The sequence below is a fragment of the Azolla caroliniana genome, unplaced genomic scaffold (genome assembly GCF_043228905.1).
Source record: "Azolla caroliniana isolate FFs.n. ecotype wild unplaced genomic scaffold, voAzoCaro1.0.p SCAF_21, whole genome shotgun sequence".
NCBI lineage: Eukaryota > Viridiplantae > Streptophyta > Polypodiopsida > Salviniales > Salviniaceae > Azolla > Azolla caroliniana.
The window spans coordinates 4,387,271-4,414,839 of record NW_028230456.1 but is presented as its reverse complement, the minus strand read 5'-3'; the positions used below and the strand labels follow the sequence as shown (position 1 = coordinate 4,414,839).

General features: G+C 37.0%; 3 protein-coding genes across 3 annotated transcripts; 2 read left to right on the top strand and 1 right to left on the bottom strand.

Moving 5' to 3' along the window:
- Positions 1–2,420: 2,420 nt before the first annotated feature.
- Positions 2,421–6,256, top strand: LOC147850441 (uncharacterized). Its single transcript, XM_087336260.1, has 4 exons — positions 2,421–2,699; positions 3,302–3,460; positions 3,797–3,919; positions 6,036–6,256. The coding sequence occupies exons 1-4, from the start codon at positions 2,436–2,438 to the stop codon at positions 6,081–6,083; spliced, it is 594 nt and encodes a 197-aa protein (XP_087192386.1). The 5' UTR covers positions 2,421–2,435; the 3' UTR covers positions 6,084–6,256.
- Positions 6,257–8,739: 2,483 nt separating this feature from the next.
- LOC147850440 (uncharacterized) lies at positions 8,740–12,006 on the top strand. Its single transcript, XM_087336259.1, has one exon. It carries the CDS (start codon positions 9,207–9,209, stop codon positions 11,739–11,741), a length of 2,535 nt encoding a protein of 844 aa, XP_087192385.1. The 5' UTR covers positions 8,740–9,206; the 3' UTR covers positions 11,742–12,006.
- Positions 12,007–13,957: 1,951 nt separating this feature from the next.
- Positions 13,958–18,637, bottom strand: LOC147850439 (RING/FYVE/PHD zinc finger superfamily protein). Its single transcript, XM_087336330.1, has 7 exons — positions 18,374–18,637; positions 17,611–17,696; positions 17,387–17,533; positions 16,048–16,156; positions 15,808–15,931; positions 15,287–15,560; positions 13,958–14,782 (listed from the first exon to the last, which is right to left on the bottom strand). Exons 1-7 carry the CDS (start codon positions 18,606–18,608, stop codon positions 14,675–14,677), a joined length of 1,083 nt encoding a protein of 360 aa, XP_087192456.1. The 5' UTR covers positions 18,609–18,637; the 3' UTR covers positions 13,958–14,674.
- Positions 18,638–27,569: the final 8,932 nt, after the last annotated feature.

Here is a 27,569-nt window from a genome sequence, read left to right as displayed (position 1 = left end):
TTCTTTTAGTGATGTAGGTTTCAACATTGCGGTTTCAAGTGGCTGAATAGTTAGTGTTGGGCATTCTGATTGCATATGACCAAACTTGTTATTGTTTTTCTATTACTTAATTTATTTATTATATTTATACTTTTATTTTAATTTTATTATTATTTTAACTCAATGCAACAACGATCGTGGAAGGTCATCGACCGCGGCGGTGAGAGATGGAGATGATGAAAGCTAGCAACAACGAGGATAGTGGAGGGCGGCAGAGAAGACGATGGCTGAATTTTATTTATTTATTTCCTTTTTTCTTAACCCTCGAGGGGGGAAATGAAAATGGGTTTACTTTAATAACAAGAATACCCCTGCCTCATGGAGAGGGGGTTAAATTATGGAAATTGCTTCCCGCCCTTCCCATCAGGTGCAATTTGGTGGACTGGACATTGCTTTCAATTCCCATCGCCGAAAAATTTACGAAAGGATTCTACTACACGTTCAAAGGTTAGAATTAAAATTCAAAAAATCTGACATGATCCTCGTGAAGAAGGCTTCGTATTGACATGATGAATTTGCCCGTGAGACAATTCTGATATGACTTGTTTTACACTGCTTTGTGCCAAATTTTGTGTAACTTTGTGTCCCAAGCTCGGAATTCCAAGCCAAAAATTCCAAGGCGATCCTTGTGGTGAAGTCTTCATGCCAAATATTTGAACAAGGATTTGCAGAAAATAATGAAACAAGTACTATATTAAAATTTTGTAAGCAATAATAAGTTTAAGAGAGTGAATGTCTGACGAGATAATTCTCATCTCTGTTACATGGTGAGAACAAGAGATAGAAGAAGGATAGGAAGAAGATAAAGGTAAACGGAGAGGATAAGATCACGAATAGAGCTTTAGGGGGATATCCTCGAGTTTTAGCTTGATGTCTCAACGAACGACGGCCACTAACAATCAGCAACAATTCGGTTCAGCTCAAGAGGGTCCAAACTGAATCGTTTAAAATTTTTGAAACTTGAACCGAACCACGAAACCGTTAAACATTTTTCAAACCATAAACCCGTAAAAACTGTGGTTTCGTGGTTCGGTTTCGGTTTTCAACATAGGTCAAATTTTAAATTTTATAGTATTTCATTTTAAAAAATTTTAAATTTTTTTAAGATGTTCTTAAAATGTGAGAATAAGCTCTAAAAATGAAAAGATTGTTTAAAAACATTTTTTTTAATTTTTAGATTTTTTTTATAATTTTTAAAAAATAAAAATATAAAATATAATACCGTTGAACCGTTTAAAACACGGTTTTTTACTGTTGAAACCGAACCAAACTGTTGAAACCATTAAGTCGTTAACCCGCGGTTTTGCGGTTTGGTTCGGTTTGGTCAAACCGAACCATTGTCGATTGTTAACGACCACGTCACCTTTTGTTGTCATTGTTCTTGCACACCCATTAAATTTGGCAACGTTTCTGCCTTATCTGTAACCACCCATTAAAACAATGAGCCCTCTCCCTCTTTTTATAGGATTGGAGGGTCTCTCTCTCAAATAAAAAAAGTGGTTGTTTTTTTATTTTTGCATGTATTACGTTTTTGTTTACTTGCATGCTCTACCTTTCCTTTTGACACCCGACGCCATCAAAAGGGTAATCATAATGTCCATCATCACATTCATTTATCCATTTAAAAAGGATAATCATAATTGTAAGAAGAATCACAGAAACATTGTCTATGGGCTTGCCTTGAGTCACATTTAGTATGGTAAGAACTACTAAGAGTCTTTGCCAATTGCTTTCCACCATCGCTATTCCACATTGGGAATGGTGGTTAGGACATCACTTGTCTGCTCTCTATTTCATTATGATGTTGAGACTCTGGACCATGCTTTCCTCACTTGGCTTCAGAATGGTTCGTGTATTCGCTTTAGTGACCGTACAATCTTTAGGAAGAAGGAAGGCGATGCAACCATTATGGGTTTACTGAGTCATACCACCATATTCTACATCTGCAAGGCTCGTCCCCCTTCCATTTCGCATCAAGTTTGGGTCGTGCCAATCGATTGGATCCGTTATCCTTCTGTTATTCGATTGGTTCCAATCGAATTGCAATCTTAACGGGCACCATGGATCAATCGATGCGGACAAGAAGGATCCAATCAAATAACAGAAGGATAACAAGATAACAGATCGAATCGAATCGCAATCTTAACAAACACTATGGATCCATCCATCCATCCATCCAATTGACAAGAAGAATAACAAGTCCGATCGAATCACAATCTTAACAAAAACGCCTCGGATCCATCAAATCCCTTCACGATTAAACTTCTGGGAAGAAATTCTTATCCTCATTAACTCTCTTTTTCTGATTAGCAAGCAAAACAAAAACAAACCAAAAAAAAAAAACTTCTTCCAAAATCAGAGAAGGAGGTCTGTCAAGAAACGGCTTAGCTCTCAACATGAAAGCCGTTTCTGCTTCCACCGTTTCCCCGTTTCCGTTATCGCTTCCGTTTCTTTCCTCCTCCTGCGCCTTCTCCTCGTCTTTCTGCTCTTCTTCTTCTTCTTCTTCTTCTTCTCAAGCTTCGTTCCTGCACAGAATCCATGGCCAGATCTACGCCCCCCATGCCAAAAGAAAGCAAACCATCTCTTCTCCCTCCACAGACCCTTCTCAGACTCAGTACGATGAATCCTTGGATCAAGCATTCAGAGAAAGCATCAATCAGGTCAGACTCTATTCCCTCGCATCTTCTTTGTCTCTTACTTCACAGAAAGTGCATGGAACGTGTAAAGCATGGGGATAATGGTTTCTTTCCACTCAGAGGTAGGGCACTTCTCTTGATATATGATAGACACGGCACTTTCCGCCCACAAATATGACCTTTCCTTAACCGCAACCAGGCATTTCCTAACTAACAAATTTATGATTTTCTCTCCAAGAGAAGACATTTTTATTCACAGAAAGGTGAGCCTTAGGCTACCGAAATGAGGCAATTTCTTCAAAGAGAGTAATGCCTTTTTCTCACAGAAATAAAGCATTCATTCGTGGGCCAGAAGTAAGGATTTCAGAACAAAATAAGGGACTTTCTATACGGAAATAAGACATCGCCTACGGAGTAACAAAGCCTTTCAGCTCAGGAAATGGGGTTCTCTTCACAGATAAAAAATAAATTTCTTCACACAATTCAAGGAAATTTAGCCCAGAAATAAGATTTTCTCCTCATAGAGAAAGGAATAACTTTCTGCACTGAAAATTCCAGTACATAATCAGGGCATGCATCATACATGTATATATATGCATTTTGTAACTGACAGAAATGGTATGCAGCTTTCCACGGATGCAGTGAAGGCAATGCTGTCTGATGACATGAAGCACATGGAAAATGTACTAGATACTGTTTATGAGCTCGAAATGTATTTTAGGAGAGAAAGAGAAGAAGATGCTCTTCGTTTTGTTCTTACCATCAGAGACATGCTGGATCATAGGGTAATCTCAATTTCATTATTGTTATTCTCATGTTATATGTACCATTTAGGGGTTAGACAGTTGAAATAATTTGATAATATTCATGTAGAGATATGGTGTTCTTATTACATAGGTGGAGTTATAATTTATAGGTCTTCTGGTTCAGATCTCACCTGAAGTTAAAAACTTGAAAGGTGGCTAGGGTTTATAGGGTAATCTCAATTTCATTATTGTTATTCTCATGTTATATGTACCATTTAGGGGTTAGACAGTTGAAATAATTTGATAATATTCATGTAGAGATATGGTGTTCTTATTACATAGGTGGAGTTATAATTTATAGGTCTTCTGGTTCAGATCTCACCTGAAGTTAAAAACTTGAAAGGTGGCTACAAGAAGGCATTTGATAAGATATGTTGCATCATAGAGGACTCTGGCTGGATACTGAAAGGGGATGAAAATGAGCTTGGAGTTCACATGGTGAGTTTCAAGTATTCGACTATTAGATTGATATGTCATGGCATGTTGACCTTGTCTGAAATGCTACATTTGCTGCAGGTTCTATGACTAAATTTTATGTTTGTATGTATGCTTTAAAATCAGTAGTATGCTGGGGGATCCACTTCCCAGGAGATTATGCATTAGCCATTCATGTATATTTGATTGCAAGGTTTTTCAATTTGCTGTAGCCATTTGAATTCAAAAAACTTTCAAAAACCTCTGTTCTATTCCACAACTTCGGATGGCCTTACCACATCCTTCCTTAGTTCCACTTTGGTCCTCTTTCTTAGATCGTTTGTATTGCTCTAACATGACCAGAGATGCATTATTTACATGGCTTTGGACAAACTTTCAACATGGATTACAACTATCACCATGGGCCAGTAAACCATACTAGAATGACCTAGAGACAACTATTTTTGCTTTCAATAGATAGGCACATAATGTTCAGCAGTTGGGCTTACAGTATCATCTTGACATCAGTCGATGGGAGAAGCTTCAATGTGTGTCTTGACTGTTATATAAAACTTTATTATGGCCTCAATGCATAATGTTTAATCTGTTCCATGTGAAATAGTTCCTAGCGTCAAGTTGTAAAATGATCGTTAACATCTCTAATGAGCATATTCTTTACATTCTAGGAATTCTAAGCTGTGAAATAAATTGCCCACAATCAAGGTAAACATGCCCTACACTCACGTTTGATTCCATTTATTTTTATCACATGGGATAAGTGAATAGTACATTATTCATGTAAAGGGGCTTGCCAATAAGAGTTTGTATAAGAAACCATTTTTGAGAAATGTACAGATTTTCTCTATTTGTTGGTTTCCTTTCTATATTCTAAGACTGAACTCACATCATCTCATTTCACCACACCTACCTAAACCAACAAATCTCATTTCACGTGGGGGTCTGTAAAGCCACTGGACACATTTGGATTGCTTCACATACTTCTGCATTGGAGAATGTGCATGTGGGAGTTATGCTGCAAAGTGTGCAAATAATTCATGTGGTTGTATTCGTGGTGTATATTTGTCTAGAACACTTGGAATCATCTTTAATGAATTAAAAAAAGTGTTGTGGGGGTCCAAGCTTTGAGGAAATTTGACGTTGACATATCATTATTGTGTGTAATTGTGAAGCTATGTATGTGTTCCGCCGTTTTTCAAAAGTTTAGTTTCAACGACACATTTAGTTGTGTCAAATGGGAAGACATAATGTTACATTCCTAGACATGCAAATGGGCACTAGCAGTGTGTGAACGCATGGTGCATGCTAGGTAATCCTATAAATAGGGACCTAGGCCTCATTATTTTATGATCATGTGATACCACTCTTGGGCATTCAACATAATGCCCTTATGTTCTCTCACCTGTGAGGTCGCAATGCCTTGCTCTTTACTTTGCTATATAAATCCATTTATCTGGGAAACAGACTGATGATTCTTTTGTTTCGTGTGCAATTTGCATTTTGTCCGTTGTTGCATTGGTCCTTCCACATCTCTAATACCCCTGGGTGTCCCATGACTCCCTAAAATATGCCAGTTGAGGACATTTTTATATCCATGTGATCTTCATCCATTGTTCTGCCACAGTTATCCTATCAGTTGGTGATTCAGTTTGTTCACCTTCTTAAAAATGGTGTGGGAAACAGAAAAATGATATATATGGGAATCAGGAAACCAAGGTTTTCCATTTTTCTAATAAAAAAGTTTACTTCTTTTTAGTTTAGTTTTCTTGCAATTTTATGTTTCCAATTTTCTCACAGTTTGTAAGAAGGGGCATTCCTGCTCCATCCTAGCACTTTTTAACATTTGCCCTGAGGTTTTGTGTTCCAGTTACGTAAATTTTGAATATGCTTTTCTTCAATCAACCATGCCGAAAGAAGCAAATTTGTGGTCAAGTAATAGAGTTGAACTCTTGAAAGATTGCATATGCTATCTTTATGCTGAAATTATTGTCTGTGAAGTGTGTTACTCCCAAGAATGTTTGTACATGTTTTACATTCTTCATAGTGTGGAAAACAGACTTAGACCAATGTTTTTACACATGAAGGGATGCACTTATCATAATCTTTCTTTCTTTTTCTGCAGCTGGATGATGAGCTTTTACCTCCTACTCTTGTGTCACAATACAAATAATCCCGTTTCCTCGGTAATTAAAAAATCATCATTGTGCTAAACAAGACAGTAACTCCTTGGTTTGGCAAGTGGCTTATTCTGGCTCAAGTTATGTGAATCTAACGATGCTTATGCCATTCATGTTTTGTTGTGTACATTGTTTTGTGAGCATCGACTCAGAAATCAGTTTTCAATGCCAGGTTGCTAACTATTAAGATATTATGGATAAGTCAATTACATGTTAAAATGGTATATGTATTGTGTCAGCTTTACTATTGTCCCATATTGAGGACCTATGAGGAGGATCTTGAGGGTAGAATACCGTAATTATCAAACCAGACTCGCAAGCTTAGAAACTATTCAAGAAGCTGCTTTAAATATCCATATATATGATTAAAAACAAGAGTATAATTTTATTATCGTGTTTATCATGTGGCCACATCACTTTGGAATGGACCATTATTAGTCAAGATCAAGTGCGATGGTTACTTTTCCTGCAAATGCATCTTATGAGCAAAAAAAGTAGCTTGAGAAATCAGCAATAACTAAACGATTAAAGCTACTCTTAAGTAGCTTGTGGATGCATATCATAGACCTTCATGGGCACGACCATGGTGATAATGTAATTCTATATGGTAATTCAAGAATCAATGAAGCAAATAACATGCAATATCACTTAATTTTAGATGCTTCCTGGTCGTGTCAAGCCACATGCATTGTTCTTGATGTTGTCTTCAGATGGCATGGAGGTTGTAAAACTAGGAAAATTGGAGAGAATTTTGACGCTTCGTTTGAATTGGGTAATGATTTCACATTAAATGTGCAAAAGTAATTCAATTGAATGTGGTTTTTATTTCCATAAGAACCTCCATAGCTGGGAGGATAGCTCCACTACTTCTCATAGACTAGTATGATGGTTTTATGAATGCTATTCACAATAGTTGTATTTGTGTCGGATATCATGGAGGCTCCTAAACAATGATTTACTTGCGATGAACCTATCCACCAACAAGAACTTCAATTTGTAAATTGAAAGGCAATCTTCAACTCAATTTATCAAACACTCTCTTTGGGAAATACTTCTCATAGACTAGTATGATGGTTTTATGAATGCTATTCACAATAGTTGTATTTGTGTTGGATATCATGGAGGCTCCTAAACAATGATTTACTTGCGATGAACCTATCCACCAACAAGAACTTCAATTTGTAAATTGAAAGGCAATCTTCAACTCAATTTATCAAACACTCTCTTTGGGAAATCCTTTCAAATGGTTAGCCCATTTTCTAATCAATTGTGCACAATGCCCTTTTTGTTCCATGTGGTTACATACTTTGAACTTTAGACAATTGGGTGGATGAAAATCAGTTAGTATTTGGGAAGTAGCCTACAAAGTTTGTACCTTTTTTTATGGATTTTTACCTCAAATTGATGTTTCCCACCATGCTTTGCTAATCAAAATTTAAAATAAAAGACATTCTCATAGATACATGTATTATGGGCAAGGTTTTCACACAAAAACAATCCCTTCACATTGGCTATTTATTCATTTGCATTAATAACTCCAATCATGATATGATTATCAAGCTGCTACAGGAGTTGAATGCTGCCTTTTTTGTAGTGTACAAAATTGATGATACCTTATAAATCTCCTAAAATAGCATTGAATGCAAATTTTGACCTTTTGAGGGGAAGCTGTGTTGTATCACCTTTCTAGTTTGTGAAATTGTTGGCTTCGCATCTTTGAAGATGTGTGACTATGTGACTACCTAAGTTTGACATGAGCAATTATTATATTTCTTTTGGGCTTCTTCAACTTATGTTCAAAAGACTTTAGGGCCAGTAGGTTATTTGGCTAAGTCAACCAAAGACACAAATTAACATCCACGTGTTTGCTTTGGTCATGGACACTAAAGTCAAATTGCAAGGTTTGAGGAAGAGGTTATATTGTTCAATATCATGTCCAGAGTGTACGTCTCTCTTGCTAAACTTATATACGGCAGAACAAAAATCTATCAACAACTATCCTTTGCCAAACACCTCGAGAGATCCATGCAGTGGTAAACAATTGGATCCAACATTCATTCATGACCATATGCCCTAACATGTGGGGAGTTCTGTGCTTTAGTTTGTACTCTAACGGCACGCATGTTTGACTTTCAACCTCGAAAATGCAAGCGCCCGATATTCTCGTCCATAGACCAACTGGAATGATTCGATCCCGCATCCATTCTTTATGTACTCGGGTTTGACCTCGATGGCAGATCGGTGGGACTTTCAAATCCGAGAATGTGAACAATTATACTGTAACCGAATTGAGGTGGGGCCGATGGTGGGTCATTGAAGGGCCACCTGCGAGTGGAATGCAAGGCTCGAAGTCTCCACCGGACATCCTTGAGGGGGCCGGCAAACGCTGGTCCTATGACCCAAGGAGCATATTTTGCCTTGTAGTTAGTTGTTACCAATATGTGGGTTGTTTTCAGAGGAAATATAAGATAAGGAAGGAAGGCCCTTCTTTTGTTAGGAGCACCAGACTCTGTCAAAGAAACAACAACTCAATTGCCTATTGTTTGAAGAAGAAGGTTCACAGAGACAGAGACAGAGACAGAGACAGAGGGCTCCTTCGTCTTCTTGTGGATCTCTCTCTGTTTTCTCTTCCACTTCTTTGCCCACAATATTGGTAAGAATCACCATTCTTTCTGTCCTTACAAAACTACTGGAAACCCCTTAATTTTTACCCTACTTTCTCTTTGTTTCATCCCTTTCAACACCATCAAGCGTTCTTGTTTCTTCATTTTTGATTATGACCGAAAACTTAATTCAAGCAGTGGTCAGAAGGAACATGGATGAACTGCCAAAGTAATATATAGAAATGTTTGATCATGAAAAAGCAGAACTTGATCTATGCTTCGTGGTTAAAAGAAAAGTTTTCTTTTATTCGCATAGGATCTGCCCTTTTTTTTGAGCGTGAAGATCTTTAGGAACTACTGTATACGTTATAGTGAAATGACTTTTTTCTGCATAGAATGTGGCTTCAATTGCTCTTAAGAGCCATAAGTTTATCTGTATTCTCTACAGTAAACACAAAAAATTTCTCATAGAGTTTGCTCATATGTTTGTGAGCTTGAAGAGCTAACAATCATATGGGATTCTTGTCTCAGCTAAGAGATCTCTTAATAGAGTTTCCTTTCGATGAAAACGGGGCCTACACATTGCATCATTCACAATGCCAAGCTGTCTCTGCTTATTTTGTTTCTACATTGGAGAGGTTTTTCGGCACTATTCTGCGCCGTCTTTCTTGTAATAATACATCTCCATCTTCAACAGCATCAGCATCATCAACAGGAAATGCTTCTTTTAGAGGGTGGAATTCTTTCTCGGTTTTTTCTGATAACAGGGTCTTGAAATTGTGGTCTAGTCGGAAGAACAAATCCTCTTCTGCAACTTTGAGTGATGAATATAGTGTTACAGCCATTATTGAGGAGTTGAGAAGTACTCCTTACGCCATTGAAGAGCTCTATAGAGTGGTGAAAGAAGCCCAGAAATACCTTGAAACATGTGGTGATGTGGATTGGTGGAAATCGAGCATCGTCCTTGCTAATGTAAGAGAGGCCAAAGATGTCCATGTCCATGACCTCATGTGGTGCATAGTGGGATTGAACCTCACTCTTCATACTGTTCGAGGGGTTAATTTAGAATCTCGATCACAATTCACTCGGCTGGATATCGCTAAAGGTTATGCTGAAATGGCTATACTTTCTTCTGAGGATTCCGATATCATCCAATGTGAAGAAGAAGATTATAAGCAACTTATTCTGAATTTGTCCAAGCTCAAGCAAAAGTATGATGAGATGAATTTTGTGAGAAAGAGAGTGATGAATTTTCCTGACAAGGTTAAGTATGAGATGGTTCAGTTTCTTCTTCAGAAGCGGAAAGACCATTCAAGCGTGGAAGCCATTTCTTCGTTATATGCCAAAAGGCCTCCAGAGAGCATGCAAATAAACTTAGAGGATTTAGTTTTTCCTTCTCGATGCCGTAGAATCAGTGGAGGTGATTACAATTCTTTTTATGAAGCATCTTGGCTTGGGATCAAGGTCGCTTTGAAGGAGTTTGATTATTACATATCGAAAGAAGCATTTAATTATGAAGTGGATTTACTCATTGCAGCCCAATGCCCTTTTGTTATTCCATTATATGGGTGGTCAATAAACATGATAGACCACACATGCTATCTCATTCAAGAGTTTGTGAGTAGTAACCTTGAAACACTCGTGGCGGAGAAAAGAACTTTGAAAAGAACTCTTCACATGCCAGTTGTGGTGGACTTGATGCTACAACTCTCTAGAGCTATGGAGCATTTGCATGCCAATAAGTTAGTGCATGGTGACCTCTGCCCAGCTAATATATTAATCGAGCCTTTAAGCTCAAGCCCAGAATTGATGGAAAAGGGCTATGGCCGGGTAAAGCTCTCAAATTTTTCCCCTCGAAGGCTCATTCTGGATAGTTTTCGTATGAAAAACTTGCATTATATAGCACCTGAAGTATGGCCTGAGACTGTGACTGATCACCCAAATTATTCATTTGAGTCAGATGTCTATAGCTTTGCTATGTGCTTTGCGTATAGCCTTACTGGGGAGGAACCATTCAAAGGTATAACGTCAAGTACCATTCTAAAGAAAATGGTTGAAGAAGGAGAGAGGCCTAATTTGCCTTCACATTGTCCTCTTATATTTAGAGAGCTCTTGACGAACTGTTGGTCTACAGATCCATCTTCACGTCCCTCATTTGCAATGATTAATATGAGTTTGAGGCTTTTCAAAGTGTTGATAATGAAAACAAGGGCTTCAGATCGATCCTTGGACACTGCCATGCTAAAGGAATATTCCCTTTCAGCTCCCATGATCTCCTATATAGAACTCTCAGCAGCAACTACAAGGTTTTCGAATAAGGCCAATAATATTACAATGTTTTCTATGTACCATGGTGTGCTCTCTGACGGTACCAGGGTGCTAGTCCAAAGCACTCGTGATAGCACCAACATGAGACAATTGTGGACAAAAGTCTCTCAACTTCTCCAGCTTCGCCATGGGAACATCATTTCCCTTCGAGCTGTCTCACTAAATGGTCCCAAATGTTGGTTTGTATACGACGAAAAGGTGTCAATTCAAGGGTCACTAGATGCACTGTTGGAAGAAGGGACATATACATTCGAAAAGCCATTATTGGATATAACCAGTTGTTATAAGATAGTTTTAGGGGTAGCATGTGGTCTTCAGTACCTTCATGAGCAAGATCTTACGTTTGTGACCACACCTGAAAGCATATTGCTTGACGAGAAGCATGAGCCAATGATAGTTGTTGATTCGATCCCAAGTGAAGGGAGCTTGACAGATGTGGACCTAGAAAACCACCAACGCCTTGGTGTGATGCATTTTGGTACATTGATTTCAAAGCTATTGACCTACTTAAGGCACTTCTTCTTAGAAGTTGATTCAGATGATGTTTCTACTAGTAGAGCATTGGATAACCAAGTTATGGTTTTAGGGGAGGTTGAAAGCCTTTGTAGTGCCGGTGTTCTAAAAATGAATGAGGTTGTGGAGATGCTAGAATCAGGGTATGACGCATATGTTGAAAATAATGCCTTATATGAACAGCAACCGTACCAAGAAGTGTTTTGAATTTCATCAAAACTATTGTAAAAAACAATGAAATGGCAGAGTCAAGATATGATCTTGTTTTGCCAAAATCAACATCGATAAGAATTTTGATGGACCCAAGCAAGTGAATTTGCCCACTGTACTTTAAAACAACTAACATTTTTAACAATCTGTTTGTTCTACCCCAGTGATATTGAATAGACTTATGCTGAAAGATTTTGAAAATCGGTCTCAATTTTACCTCACCTTATGTATTTTAATGCATCATTTTTTAAGTTTTCTGAAACATTGTCTTCAAGAATTTAGATCTTCATTACAATTAAGGAAGTTTAGAGAATCCAATCAATCAAAATTCTCGTTTTGTTATGGGAAAACTACATATCTGTGTGTTATCCATTTCTGCTTTTATATAGCAAATTTATGGTACATGAGGCTCAAACTTTACAACAGTTTCTGTTTCTTTCATAATGCTACTAGATTATAGTTGGTTGTGGCCCCCAAGTGAGATGAGATCGTTTTTTCTAAGAGATTTTCTTTTACCTCATCCCAATTGTTGCTATGACCACTTGGTGAGTTCACTTATAATAAGCACATTCTTTAAAGAACATGGAGAGATTGCATGTAGAAACCTAATTTACAAATTCCAATGAAATAAATTGGCCCTTAGCCCAAAATGTGTATCCGCACCCTTCTCAAACAACCGTACGTGACACTCTCACGTCATACAGCTCCATCCAGGGAATATTGAGTTTTTTCTCTTCTTTGGAATAGCAAATGAAAACAACATGCCTTAGCAATAAGATTTATCAATCTCAATGTTGTGTAATTTTCTGTTGTCAGCTGTAGTTTGTTGCATGAGCAACCCCGTTGCATGTTTGTTGCATGCTGGTATTTTAAGAAACCTTCATATACGTTTTACATCTTAAATTCGTAATAGCACCATTCTCTATTTTTGTGCTCCGCTATGGGAATCAAAATCAAGATTGTGCCCATTTTTGTGTTTCATCATAGCCCGGTTCCATCTCACTATATGAATGAAATATGGACTATATTAGTCCCAAGTAAACCTTGCAATATGTGTCTAATCAATGAAAATAATAGTTACTATATAATGAATATTAGTTCAAGTAGACCTTACAATATGTGTCTAATCAATGAAAAAATAGGTGCTGCACTCCAATCTTTGGGCAATTCAAGGTGTAAAAAACTTTTGCAATACAAACAACCAAAGTATAATATTGTATTGAATATTGTATACCTTTTTGGTTGATTCTACTATGAAAGGAAAATATATATTAATGTCTTTGAAAGGCCAAAATGACCCATGATATGAAAGAAATTAAATCTAGGTGAGATATTATATAATGTCTAACAAGAAAACAAAAGGAGCAAAGAATACAAACCTATGGTAAATGGGATAAATAATGATCAAGCAAGGGTCGTATGAATTGAGTGAAATACCAACGGTATTACTATTAGAGATAGGCAGACAAAAACAAAATATTGAAGGGGGCCCAACATGCACCATGTGATGAACAATCTTTACATAGCAGTCCCACCAAGCGTGTAGGTTTGGGGATTTTTAAATGTAAAAATAAAGGTAGAAGTAAAAACTAAATTAATAATAAAGCTTGTTGTTTCCGACGATAGAAGAGAGCAAGGTGAAAAGATTGAAGTAAAACACACACAGACTCTATGCATAAGTTGGTAAAAACTTAGGGTAACCACTAGGGTAAAGCCTAACACAGAAAGAGTGCAATGTCCAAGGAGATTTTGGTAATTGTAGTGTTATTTTGATATACTTTCTAGATTATCTTTGCTTTTTGCCCTGTATTTTGACTACACACATGCCTTTTTGAACAAAGAGCTTCATGAATACCATCACTAGTGGAGTTGTGATCCATTGTTAGCCCAGACCCAACATCTTCGAAAAACGCACATGTTGGAGCATGAGCAAATTAGCCACCTTCAGCAACGACAATTGGGGCTTGAACCAAGAACACCTAGTCTTCAGAGTTCATGCTCTAAGATTTCTTGTAATCAATGAGCATAATAATTTACATTTACAAAATAATATTCAATTCTTAACTAGACTCATTCTGCATTCTTTTTTTTCCTGTCATGTAAACAAGATTCTACGCATAATGTTATAAATTGACATAAACATGCCCACATTACTATACATTATGCAACAACCTGTATGGTTCTGTGAGCAGCATCATTCATCTCATCATCAGTAAGAATAAAACCAACATTATGACTTAAATGGTAATGTAATTTACATTATTCTCATCTTTCATCTTTGTCACAAGAACTGTACATGTCTTTCCATGTCACGAGAACATTTTCTAACTACTGACCAGCCTTTCCATGTCAAGTTATTATAAATGTATTAATGATGAATATCAGCAATAATTGTTGACAGTGACGATTTTCTCGACATTTTAACCTTATCTTCTCGACAATTCTGAAACTTACAGAGGAGGTTTGAGTTCTATTCACTGTTGAAGAACAGGTCAGTCTCTATAGGTCCCATACATACATATTCAAGGCATTGGAGCTTTACACCTCAGCTCATGCCATACATTGAAATACAGTATGTTTATTTGTGCATGCCTTATATTTATATTTTTTAACCACTATTAATCAATGAGGATATACAAAAACATTGATAGATCTGAGCTTTTGAACTGTAAATTATTGCCACTTACTGAAGAAACCAGAAATTTTGACCCCACAATTTATAATGGCTGTATGTCAATCATAGTATAAAACCAAGGGCCAAAAACTTCATGTCCACACACTGGATATTGAACCCTTTCATTATACAGTTGCACTCCCACGAGAGATACGTAAAGGCTGATATGCATCCTCACAATGTTGGGAACATAAGTTGTTTTATATGTCAACTCCCCTTACAAAATTAATCTTGATGGGGTCGGGGTTTATGATCTTTATATGAGTCCCAATGATTTTAACTGCTGTACATGGTCAGGATGAAGCGGTGGAGGCACCCAATCTGGACCCATTGATTCACCATCTAAATCCTCTACAACATACTCCTGATATCATCATCATTTATAAAAACGTTTTCATTGAACCCATCCAATGGATGTGCTATGCATAAAGCAACACATGTATTACAGCCATAATTAGGGCCAAAGTACAAAAACCACTAATTTTAATTAACTATCACTTAGAAAATGCCCTTATTTTGGTTCCACCCCTAGTTACTGTGACCTATCATATTGTGTGGGCCTCTTAACATTAGCTTCAAAAAGAAAAAAGAAAACAAACTTTACAAATTGGAGTAAATCTCTGTTTTTTATTATATATCTCAAATATGGAAGCCTATTATTTCATTTTGGCCCTGATTTATGTGACCTAGCTAGTAACACTTTGGGTACATGTAAGATTAGGGACAAACTGAGAAGAAAAGACCCTTAACGAAATTACATTAAACATCTACTTCTGATTAACTTTCTCAAATACCATTTAGGCCTTGATGTATCATGTGATCCAACAAATAGAAAGAAAGCAACAAAACAGTCAAGAGTATCTTTTACCTTTGTAAGCATTCGTTTAGCAAGGATATGGTAATGTCGCTGCCATATCCTTTGCCCCACCATGGTTGCAACAAGAACACTATAAAAGATCCCCACAACAGTGAAGAGTGCAAGAGCAACAAGGCCAATAATCACTATTACTGGGGCCCCAGCTTCTCCTGCACCGCCAAGACAAGTAGTGCATTCCCCTGCTGTTCCAGCACATCCTTCAATACACGCTGAGCAATCTGCCCACATACAGAAAGTTCCCGAAATATGACAATCTGCACAAACACTATCACAAGGAAAAGACGGAATAGGATATAAGTAATTTGCACCTTCTGAAGACCACATAAAGATGTTAATTGTTATAACCATAATCACAAACGGAAATGGCTATTTTACAAACACTTAGACAATTTACATTATGTTCTGTACTGAATTATTTTTTATATGTTACATGTTAATATTTGCAATTATTAAATGTAACCGTGACTTCCCCTTTCTCGTTCATTATAAAGAGATAGGGGGTAGAGCAAAACCCTGAATGACAGCAGCAGACACAAAGTTCTCGGCATGGTTGTGCCAAGTCATTCCTCACTCGTCGATCATAGCATGTTATTAGGCAGCCAGATAAACCAAGCAAAGCAAAAAACAGAAGGGAACCTGTAAAAGAAGCCAATATACAAGAATCATTTTTTATTCATTGTCAATTTCTTGACTTATGCCTACAGAGGAAAGATGATTTCATGTCATTTCATAAATCCTATACTTGATCATACCACAGATGTAGTAGAATCGAAAGGGACTCTGGAAACCCCATAATAATCTTAGCCAATCCTTTTGATGATGATCAATGCAATAAACAGAATATGCTAAAGAGACAATAATCTGCATAAACATTGAATTAATGAGTATAGAGATGAAATACAAGGCACAATACCTTCAGTGCTCCACTGACAACTTTTAATATCGATCAATACAAAAAAATTATCACAAAAGTCTAAACTGCCACTCATGATAATCAAATCCTTAAATGACCTCTTGAAAAAAACTCATGCTCTGCTGTAAAGTTAACATGTTCTTTTCCAGCCTGCAATTCCAGATTTTCCCCATATTCCCAACCAAAACATACTGTTGGGTGATCATAAAATGTATCCCCACTACTCTATTGAATATGAATTCATAAATTAAAACTTCAGCCTTCAGCTCAACCAAGGATTGAGCATTCAAGTCAGGCTGTCCTGATATTTTAGCAAGTAGATCCAGTTAACAGCAGATGTGGCACGCATATGGCTTACGATGCTACATTATTATTGGTAAATTTGGTTTCTTCGTTATTGATTTCTTAACCTTTCTGCATTCTCCAAGATTGCATTTTATTCAGCCCAGGAACTCCATGCACCCTGCTGCATATCTTACAATTTCTCTTCCAATTCACCCTTCAATATCTTCACTTACCTTAACAATTACTTTTCATGATTTTAAACTGAAATTCCTATCATCTCACAAAAGAGCGCCTCAGTAGTTACCCTGGCCTCTCTATATGATAACATAGTAAGTGGCTTTCATACATGGGTATCTTAGGTCAAGTGAGTTTTTTTGGCAGTAACTACACTTAAATCTTTCTTATTGGAATCTAGCCCACTTTTTTATCTTCACTGATTTCTGAGTCGCAACTTTGTTTAACTTTGCATTGGGATGCATTCATGCACAGCATCCTGTAAAAATTGTGAAGATAGAGATTCTAAAGCTCTTTCTCTAAAGCCTTTCTCAAATGCAGTCCTCGGTTTCCCAATATTTATTCAAATCCTGACCGGCAATCTTGACCTCTTTGAATAATCCTTGGAAAATTAAAGACTCGGTTAACTTTGATTTCCAACCCTAGAAAACCTTTTCTTAAGATTATTCTCTTTTTCTTAGCTGCTTGGAGTTTAGCTCACTAATAATAGTATCAAAACATAGTTCTATACACCAAAGTTTGCAAACAATCATTGATTGTCATAGAACAAATGCAAATGATTTCCTAACATATGATGAAAAATGAGTACCATACATTTACGTGTTATACCCAGCCTAATCATGTTTAAGCCAGCAGAGCTTATATGGACATAATCATACCAGTTGAACCATGAGAAAGATAGAGATAACATCTCTCGTCACAAAAAACCGAAATTTCAACGTCCTCCACTTTCTGTCTGCTGGTACTTGAACTCTTAAATGGTAAAGGGCTTTGCATGTAGTACAGTGAGAGAATGCAAAACCTTCCTGGAAGCAGAAACGTAAACCCATAAGTATAAGGGATATACAAATGTAGAAGTTCATTTTGATCACAGAATTTTAACCTTCACAGATCTCCAGTGGTCCAAACATTCCCGATGGACATACTTTGCAGAACCTTTACATTTGCACGGTGCAATGAAGTCTCTTCCTGAAATACATATTAGTAAAAGTTCATTTGTAAAATTCTTCCTGCAATGAAGTCTCTTCCTGAAATACATATTCTCGATTGAAAAGTTCATTAGTAAAACTCTAGAACACCGGAAGTCACTACTCATTCCACATATTATGTGAAAATATTTCATTTTTGGTACAATAGCTCATGTTTGACCTCCGAGAATAATAATAAAATCTACCCCTCTCATTGTCATCATCTCTCTTTCTCTCACACATTAATTCTTCCTTTTGTTAAAGATTTTCATTCTCAGTGTTGAGTTTTCCTCGTGGAAGATTTTTGTTCCTGATTCATAGATCATCTCCCCTATTCCTTTCCCCATCACAAACATAAGAAGATATGATCAATAAAAATACATGAATTACTTGTTTGCTACATATCTATGTTCTTCATTAGAGAAAATTTTCTATTGCTTCTTTGGCCATCATAACTATGTATGTAAATATGCATCTGATCCATAAAATATGTATATAGTTTATCGAAGGAAGAAAAAAAAAACTGTGTTTTACAATGTTAAAACCCTAGAGATCGGAATCCTTTCCTTCTTTAACTCGACAAGGAACCTTGGAAGACGTGTACGGATGATGGGATATGCTAGATTTGAAAGAACGGGGGCGGGCAAGATAGAAAACAGAAAGGCAGTAATTGCTAACCGTCCGATTCGAGACAAATCCTGCACTGGGGCTGCTCGCCTGGGCCAGCTTCAAGATCGATCCGATCTCTGTCGATGGGACTAATAATGGTAGGGAACGGGTGAAGGAACGGCACCGTTTCTTCTGCGGAAGAAGAAGAGGAAGAAGAAGAAGAGACGGGATCGATGTGTGATGATGGCATGGAGGCAGGAAGCTTTCCCGCTGCTGCTGCTCCTGCGTCTTCTTCTGCTGCCATGGCTCTCGCTCCTCACAGAAGGAGAAGGCCCCCTCACCTCCCTGCCATTTTTTACTCTCATAATTTTACTCCAATCTGTAATCCATTCTTTATCCCGTTTTCCGAAATTCCCAAAATACCCCTAATGCCTATGCCATCATGTCTTATCTATTTATTCTCGTTATGCATTGTGTGTGTGTGTGTTGTTATAACTTATATTGATATGTAAACAGAGAACTTCATAACATTGCTGCCCGCTAATAGTGGGCGAGAGAGTCTAGACAGACATACAGACAAAGACAGAATAGTAGAGAGCAAGAGAGAATTTTTAACGAATTTCCGAACGGTGGGTTCCCGATGTGTCATCTCCTCCCTTTCCTGTTATTGACTCCCCCCGATGCTTGTTATGTACCCGCCATCCGGGACAAGAACCACAAAGACATCGGCACCCATGAATATACGGACAGCTCGAGAGGACACTATAAAAAGGGGGTGGAAGAAATCTTACTTTAGAACTTGTAACCAAAATGGTCACCCTAATGTGAATGGGGGGCCCAGCCTCGTTGAAAAAGCTATATGGTAGCTCTTTTTCCTTCTTGAATTTTCTCCTTTCATAGAGTTGTACTAGAACTCTAACTCTTTCCTCTCAATCATTCACTTGACCCAAAGCGCGATTAAGGCCAAGAGCTAATTGGCCCAAACCCTGATCACTCTACCCCTTGTATGTGTGTTGTATACATTCTAATAATAGAAATGATGTTTACCTTACCCTTGTATTCTTTGTATCTATATGTGTGTTTAGTGATGATCTTCTATTAAGAGAGAGTTAACATGAGATAGTGAGTCAGTGTGAGTGCCAGTTATACTAAGGTTGTGAGAATAGACACTTGAGGGCGAATGACAACCACTCTCACCCAATTCGCTACCATTACAATAAATAAAGGTCCAGATCCTTTGGCCAACGATATCGACGTGGACGCAGAACTCCATGGATTCATAGAAGTATTCCAAGTCCATGTGCATGGAAGCCACACAATGCTTCTTCGTAAACCATCACGTCCACGTCAAGGAAGAGATGAGCTCCATTCCATGGCGTTCCATCGAGAGTGTGAGGAAAATAAAAGGGATCACATGGATCTAAGTGGGTCGTGAGAGTCTATTCTTGATGGGGGCCAACACTTCACACTATAGAGGAGTTTTGTGAGATGACAAAGAATGAGAGAGGGACCACAAAGTTAATAGGATTGCAAGATGCGATCTCATTGTTGTTGCACTTTAGGTTCCATGCTCTACTTTAATGGCATTTCAATCATTGTGTCTAAAGCTTAGTGTGCTTAAAGCACTTCAATTTATCGCCTACCATTTTAGATACATTGTGTACATGACAATTGTTTATTGCCTACACTTGGATAGCCTATTGGCAAGATTGAAAAACTAATGATAGCCTAAAACGATCATTTCATAAACATTGTGTACACGACAAACCTTTCCTTGTCTACCTTTGGATAGCCTTTGGCAAGATTGAAAAACTAATGATAGCCTAAACCTAGAGTGTGCACCCACCAATAAAATATATCATTTGCACATTGATTACCAAACCATGGTAAAAATTCAAGGACAAGTTTCTTTGAGGTCTCCCTCCATAAAGGTTGAGGATGTTGTCAATTCATTATAATTGTGCGTTGACTTAATAAAAAAACTCTTCAAATGTAGAGTAAATTGTTTGGCATGTGTTGTTAGGTGGGGTCCCACTTGCTTCTCCCCTTTCAAAACAAAACATTCCAAATGTATCTTGCTTATTTTGTACTACAATTGAGGAGACTTTGTTATCACATATCTTTTATCTTGTTAAATAACATGATGCATATTGTGTCTAATACATAGGGTGTGGTGTTCTTTTGTTGGGGAAATCATGTATCCATGTGATTAGTTTCTTGGTGAACCGAAACTAGGAGACTTTTTGTGCAAGTGCATGTGATGATTGTCTTCCACATCTAGCATTTTTGGGTTGGTAGCTTGATTGGCCTATCCACCCAATGATCATCCTTGATTCTCATAACAGAATACAAAATCAAATTGATTGTTTAAGAGGTTTTCTTCACTGGCAATTCAACATCATAACCCATGAGGCTCTTGTTTCCAATGATGAACCTGACTTCTTATTAGCACCCTACTATATCTTCATATTCTCTTTTGTATGTGTAGTAATTTTTTTAGTTTTGTATAGTATATTGAATACGGAGATACAATCAGGGCGTAGTTGTGTTGTCATGACAACTTTTTGGAGATCATGATGTCATTTGTTGTGATATACAAATGTGGCTCACAATTTAGGATAGTCTATATATAATGACACAAAAGGATAAAAAGATTGATTTGAACCTTATGCGCATATCATGAGGGTGAACCCATTAAAAGAGATTATGTGAGACATTTATAAATTAGTGTATTTGGTGTGATATAACACTTGATGACAGAACCATACAGATGTAGCTTATAGCTTATAAGGTTGTCCAGTGAAACTACAAGGTCACACATTCAAGCCCTCTCTATATTGCACATCTTTGTCCAATAACTAGTGCAATTCATGAGCCTAATGCACGAGTTAGTAGTATGACAAGTCCAATATGCTTCCAAGAATAATAAGCCAAACTTATTTTTGTTTTTCGAGGAAATTTTGGTACATTTCCTTTATGTGTTGCAAAAATTAGAAATGAATTCTCATTTACTTACAAGTTGCATTCATATGCTTGGCAAAAGTAGTATTCCTATAAAAGAGATTAGAAAAATGAAAAAGGTTTGTATGTGAGAGACACACACTCACCCACCCACTCACTTTGAGCCTAAATAAACTACATATAAGAGAGGCAAATGATCTTATTACCCGAGAGAGAGAGAGAGATAGAGAGAGAGAGAGAGAGAGAGAGAGAGAGAGAGAGAGAGAGAGAGAATTTAAAACATGATTGCTACAAGATACCATATGCCAAATGGGAGAATAATGAGCCATAATTGGGAAACATCAAAGTTTTGCATTGATAGTTCAATAACTTATGGCTAGGGATGGCTAGCATCATCAAGATAAAGCATCTCATGTGATTTTGGAAGCCTTTTCATGTCTACATTAGTGTTTGTTAATTTTCATTTCTCAAACACTGGCTTCATATTGTTTGTTATATATATTTTATCTTATATGCGGCATTGGCCTTCCAAGCATTAATACAAATTATTTGTATTTGTTATAGGCATGCCCTTAATGATTAATTGTAAAGCTAATTTGAATGGATTTAAGAGTGGGATAGATTGGAAACTACTAGTCATCGTAGGACCTTGAGACAAACCCATAAGGTACACATTATAGTCTAAGAACCTTAGATGTTGGGACATATAATTGGAACTACCTACCCCTTCATTATGACATATTGAGATGTTGTCAAGCCTCTGTTGTGATGCAATATTGTCATCTTTCGCATATATTTGTATCAACTTCCAAGTTATAACATACATTAATATTCAACAACATTATACACCCTCAATTGTGTACCCTAGAATAAATCAAACACTCATTCTCATAACCTAGCATTGGTATTTTTTCAGTGCCTAATTTATGCCATGACATGCAAATTTATGTGATAAATGTTTGCAATGTCAAGTGAATAAGATTGAGTGGCTTAAAGCTACAAGCCTTTTTTTTTTTTCCCAAAAACATCTACTTCCATTAGTTAAGAATGTACAAAGGAATCATTTACAACTCATATCTTACAAGACATCTTGCATGTCAAAGGAAAACAATGTGTAGATGAAACAACATAAAAAAACAACTCCAAAACACCACATCATTCTATGTGTATAGCATTACTCGAACACATATTCTCCACGTGAGCCTCATACAAAACAGAATTCAGCATAGATGTCCTCCATTCGCTCCTCATGGCAGCACCCATCTAGATGTTAGGAACACTTGGAGGGAACAACCACCGCGGTGGTTGATAATTCCACTTCACTTTACCATCCATTATCTGCAGCATCGATGAACCGCTCCATTTCCGAAGGAATCGAGCTCTAGCTTCTTCACTTGCATCTGATGGCCCTTGAAGACTTTCAAACTCACCTCGCAACGTAGAAATAAGATTAAACCAGATCATCATTAAATTCTCAGCCGGTGGGGTTCGTTTACCTGCGAGGGTCTCTTCTATATATTCCTAAGAATAAATGGGAAAGTATATGGATTTATTCCATTGTTCTTTTTTTAAAGATACTCCCCATTAGTTAGGTAGAATGTCTTTACACCAATATGTACAACAGAAATGCCATCATATGCATTCAACCACATTACCCCAATATGTGTTTATCATGTACCTTCCTGGTTGGGTTGCCAAGGTGGAAATAACAATTTTGGCGTGGTGTAACACCATTTTGGCACACCATCTACATAATCCACCAAGGATGAAATTGACCATGATTGTTGAAAGGAAAGTCTCGCAACTTCCACTGTGTTTGAAGTTCCTTCCAACTGTATTGATTCTATTGCTAGTTTGTCCCAAACACAAAGAGGTCATGACTCTATGTGGGTCATAGCCAATTGACTAACAAATTTAGCCCAATTTATACCAACTAAAACCAAGGAAGAACTCGTGGATTGACTTACAAAGCCATTGATGAGCTATTATAATTTTGCGAGTTACCAATTCATTGATGTCAAAACAATCATCATAAACCATCTAGAAATTCACAAGAACATATCTTCTAAACCTCATTTGCTAAAAAATATTATGGATGCTCAAACTAAGAATTTGAGATCTACTAAGAATTCAAAAATAAATGGTTGGATCAACTTATGCGTGATGCCACTTGGGAGAAGGAGCACATTTTTACATATAACCTTCTTGATTTTGCTTTGTCATTGTAAGAATGCCATGTTTTCAAAATAGGGCGTATGCTATAGGCATAGCCTTAAGTACCAATTCAAAAGCTAACTTTAATCGTTGAAGTCTACGATATTTGCAAAAATAGTTAGCCCAAAACTTAGGACAAAACCATAAGGCTATATGACACATGGGGATAGGAGGTAATCTGGGAGCCTTCGGTGTTGGGCTATATAAAGGGGATCTCGAGACATTGTCAAGACTCCAACATCTGATGTATAACATGAGGTAATATTTGATGGTATAAGACACATATGGTATTTTATATTCGTCTCTCATCCTTCACTAGGAGATAGTCGTCTCTCATCCTTAAACGATTCTTTTCTTGATCCAAAGACTTACCGCTTATCATTAGTATTTGATTGATAGGATTATTCTTCTCATTCTCTCTTGTATTCTTGATTATATGTGTATTGACGTTCTCTCTCTCTCTCTCTCTCTCTCTCTCTCTCTCTCCTAATTTTCTCCTAGTATATCAATTAGGTAGTCAAATTCAATAAATATATTTGATGAACAATAATGGTATATCTCTTTCATAAGGGAACATTACATCATAACATGGTCTTATGATTTATTAGATATTAAATATGTATGCTACAAAATGGATAATTCGTTGAGACTTTCTTCTTTGTTTAATTTTGTGTGGCCTTCACACAAGATTATCCAACAAATACAATTGCAACCATGCAAATATCTAATATTATTAAGACCTTGAATGAACAAAATATGCTTTTGTGAGAGATGTTTGGAGTGCACCTTTATTAACTAGTTATGCAATAATCATGAACATGAGCATAATATAATATTATAAATTTATATATATGATATTCATTTGCCCTTTTAAAATTCTTTCTTTTTAGCACAGATGCATTATTCTCGATTTGTAATTGTTTCTTTATTTTCAAGTGGGCATCTATGTCAAGTAGCATGATTGACTACAACAATTGAGACATAGAGAGCAAAGACTTTTCAATCAACATGGACCCGCTGTATATGGGTACAAGATATCATCATTGATTTATGTACAATAAGGGGATGTGTTTGTTAGCATCATGCAATCTCCTAGAATGTGCGCTCTCATGATAAGTTTCTTTAATAATGAGTGTAGTATTTAACTCAAACTCGATACGTGCACATAGAAGTTTTATTGTTGCAAAGCACCAACTTTACCATTGCACCATCATGTTCATACATTTGAATTCAAAATTCATTAAGGTTAATGGGGTGGATCCACAAGTAGTAAACAATGAGGACATCCAAAAAGTCTATAAATTATGAGTATATTGACATATACATTTTTACAAAGTGCGTTAACACTTAAATTGTCATTGTTCTTGAAGAGTGAAGAAATCAACAACATGCATATTTCGGTTTGGTAAGAGGTTTCATCCTAAATTGGAGATTTGGGAGATAACACAAAATATATGAATTATCAACCTCCATTGAACACTACTTATGCACATGTTTACACGTGTCATCCACACTATGTTAACTAGTCTTCACATGATACATCATAGATTAAATAATGCCATGATATCGTAATGATACGCCAATGCAAGAAAGACAAGCTTCATAGAATATTGTGCTTATCATCCATTCTTTTTGTCATAGGAAAAACCAAGCCTTAAAAATTTTGTATTGTTTCAAAAATTCGGAGCTCATGCATTAAAAAATGACCCACTATGGTGATCACACCTCCTAGTAGAAATACCCAATGGTGTGACATAGAACTAAAGTGAAATGAACCAAGAAGTTTGTTGACATCTTTCACTTTCTAGCATCTATTTGAGTGGCAATCATCTAATCGATGCATTCTTGAACACCACATCCATGCAATGGATTGAGATTCAATTGCAAAAATGGCTCAAACCAAGAACCTCATAAAAACATTTCCCTCACTAAGTCAAAATACTGGGCACTAGTGATGTTTTCTGTAATCATCGAGTATGGACCAACTTTTACAAATGTATATTTGGAGAAGCTCTAGTTTTGTGAGGAGAAACACATTATGTGTTAGCAATTGAGATAAGCACAAAGATTTGGGAATATGGAAAAGCATCATAATCTAATCATCAGAAAAATAAGCATCATACAAATGATCAAATTAGAGTTAATTCAAGTTCATCCTAAGTAGGGTTACCATGACAATTCAAAACATATAGGGATATCAATGTAATCTAGAATGGCAAGGGTATTAGGGTAATGTAAAAAAAAAGTTGGGCTATTTTGGTAATCTAAAAAGCATAGTGGTAATTTTCATAATCATGATTAGGGGTATTTTCGGTGTTCTTTTTGCCACACCCCTTTCGTTATAACTAGGCCCAGAGAGATGGAAGATTCAATTGATTCCACCACTTCCCTCTTTGTTCATTCATTCGCTTAGAGTGGAGAACAATGTGTATAGACATAAAGTTCTACCAAATTCCAATGACTAAGTAATTTGTATATGAGGCATGGTAGGATTTGAAGGTAGTCCAATTGTCATAAGGCCTTTTAAAAATGCCATGTAACAGATAAAAATATTTAGAGACAGTCATAAGACTTGAATGCAAAAATCTTACATGTCATTTTTTGGAAAAAATAAATAAATCTCACATGTCAACATGAATAAGGGATAACACAATCGTTGTCCATTGAAAGTAACATTGTAAAGTGGACATCAAAAACAAAATATAATATATACAATAATTGATATCGTATAGGCATACGTTTATCATGTCTATAATTTACAATACAAGTTCCTAGCTAATAGCAACTAGTGTATGAAAAAAAATAGTTCATAGAAATACATGCAATATGTATGAAATGTTTAATTCTTTCACGACTTTTGAGCCCACCTCACAACTACTAGTATAAAGGTACATTAGATTATTGTGTTAAAACTCGAAATTTGATTTATTATTATTATTATTATTATTATTATTATTATATGTAAATTAAGAAATTAAAATAGTTGGAGCAATAGAGTAGTAGAATGGCGTGCCAGTCCCCGATGGAGGTTTGTGGTGTGTGAGCGTCTCACCAGGAGGTCCGACACAGCGGAGCAGCGACACAGGAGGTTTGACCTGCGCCAGTAGGTAGCGGAAACAGAGCCGGAGCAGGAGCCGTTTTGAACCGCGACAGTGCAGGGAGGAGGTCTGCAAACGTGGGGGTCCAAAAGCCTCCCACTGCTCATTTCGACATAGAAGCCTCTCCTCCCCGCCGCTGCTGCATCGCCCTCCTCCATTTCGAGGAGTAGATCATTTAGGGTCCCCCCCCCTTTTTCGAAAAATGGGTCCCCCCCACCCCTAGTTTGACAAGTGAGAACCCACCAACCACAGTTCGAGTAGTTGGGCCCCCACGCCCGTAACACCCCCCACCCCAAAAACTAAAAAATAAAAAAAAAGGAAAAAAAAAGAGACGCAGTTCAACTCCGTCACTCATGGCACCTTTAAACATCGCCACTGTCGAACACATAGCACAAACAGACCCCTCGAATGATAACAGAAAAATGCAAGATAAAAACATCTCTGATAACGGGGGTCCTGTTGAGATTATTTTCAATAACGAAGAGATGCTTCTACTTGACCAAGAGATAGAGCGCCTTGAGCGAATAACGGTCATATGCCGCATGATGGGATCACGACCAAATAGAGGGTTGTTGCAAGCTAAATTTCATTCACAACTACGTGGTATAAAAGAAGTCCAACTGCTTGGTAAAGGCTTCTATCAAATCATACTAGAAGACAAGGATTCTGCAACGAACCTCATAGCACTATCTCCCTACCAGGTTCGAAACACATGGTTGTTCATGTGTAAATGGAAACATGGTTTTAACCCAAAGAAAGCCGCACAACAGGATGACTCCATGAAAAAGGTAACAATGTTGTTTCCTGGACTATCCTTAGAATACAACATGTTACTTCCTACTATTGGCAACTCCTTTGGTATGATGTTAGATGAGGAACTAACGCTAGTAGACAAGCTAAAGAAGCACCTAGGCCCTCCCTCTATCCGCCTCTTGGTGCAGGACATCAATAAACTTCCTTCCAAGATACTCATTCTCGGGAAAAATGGAATG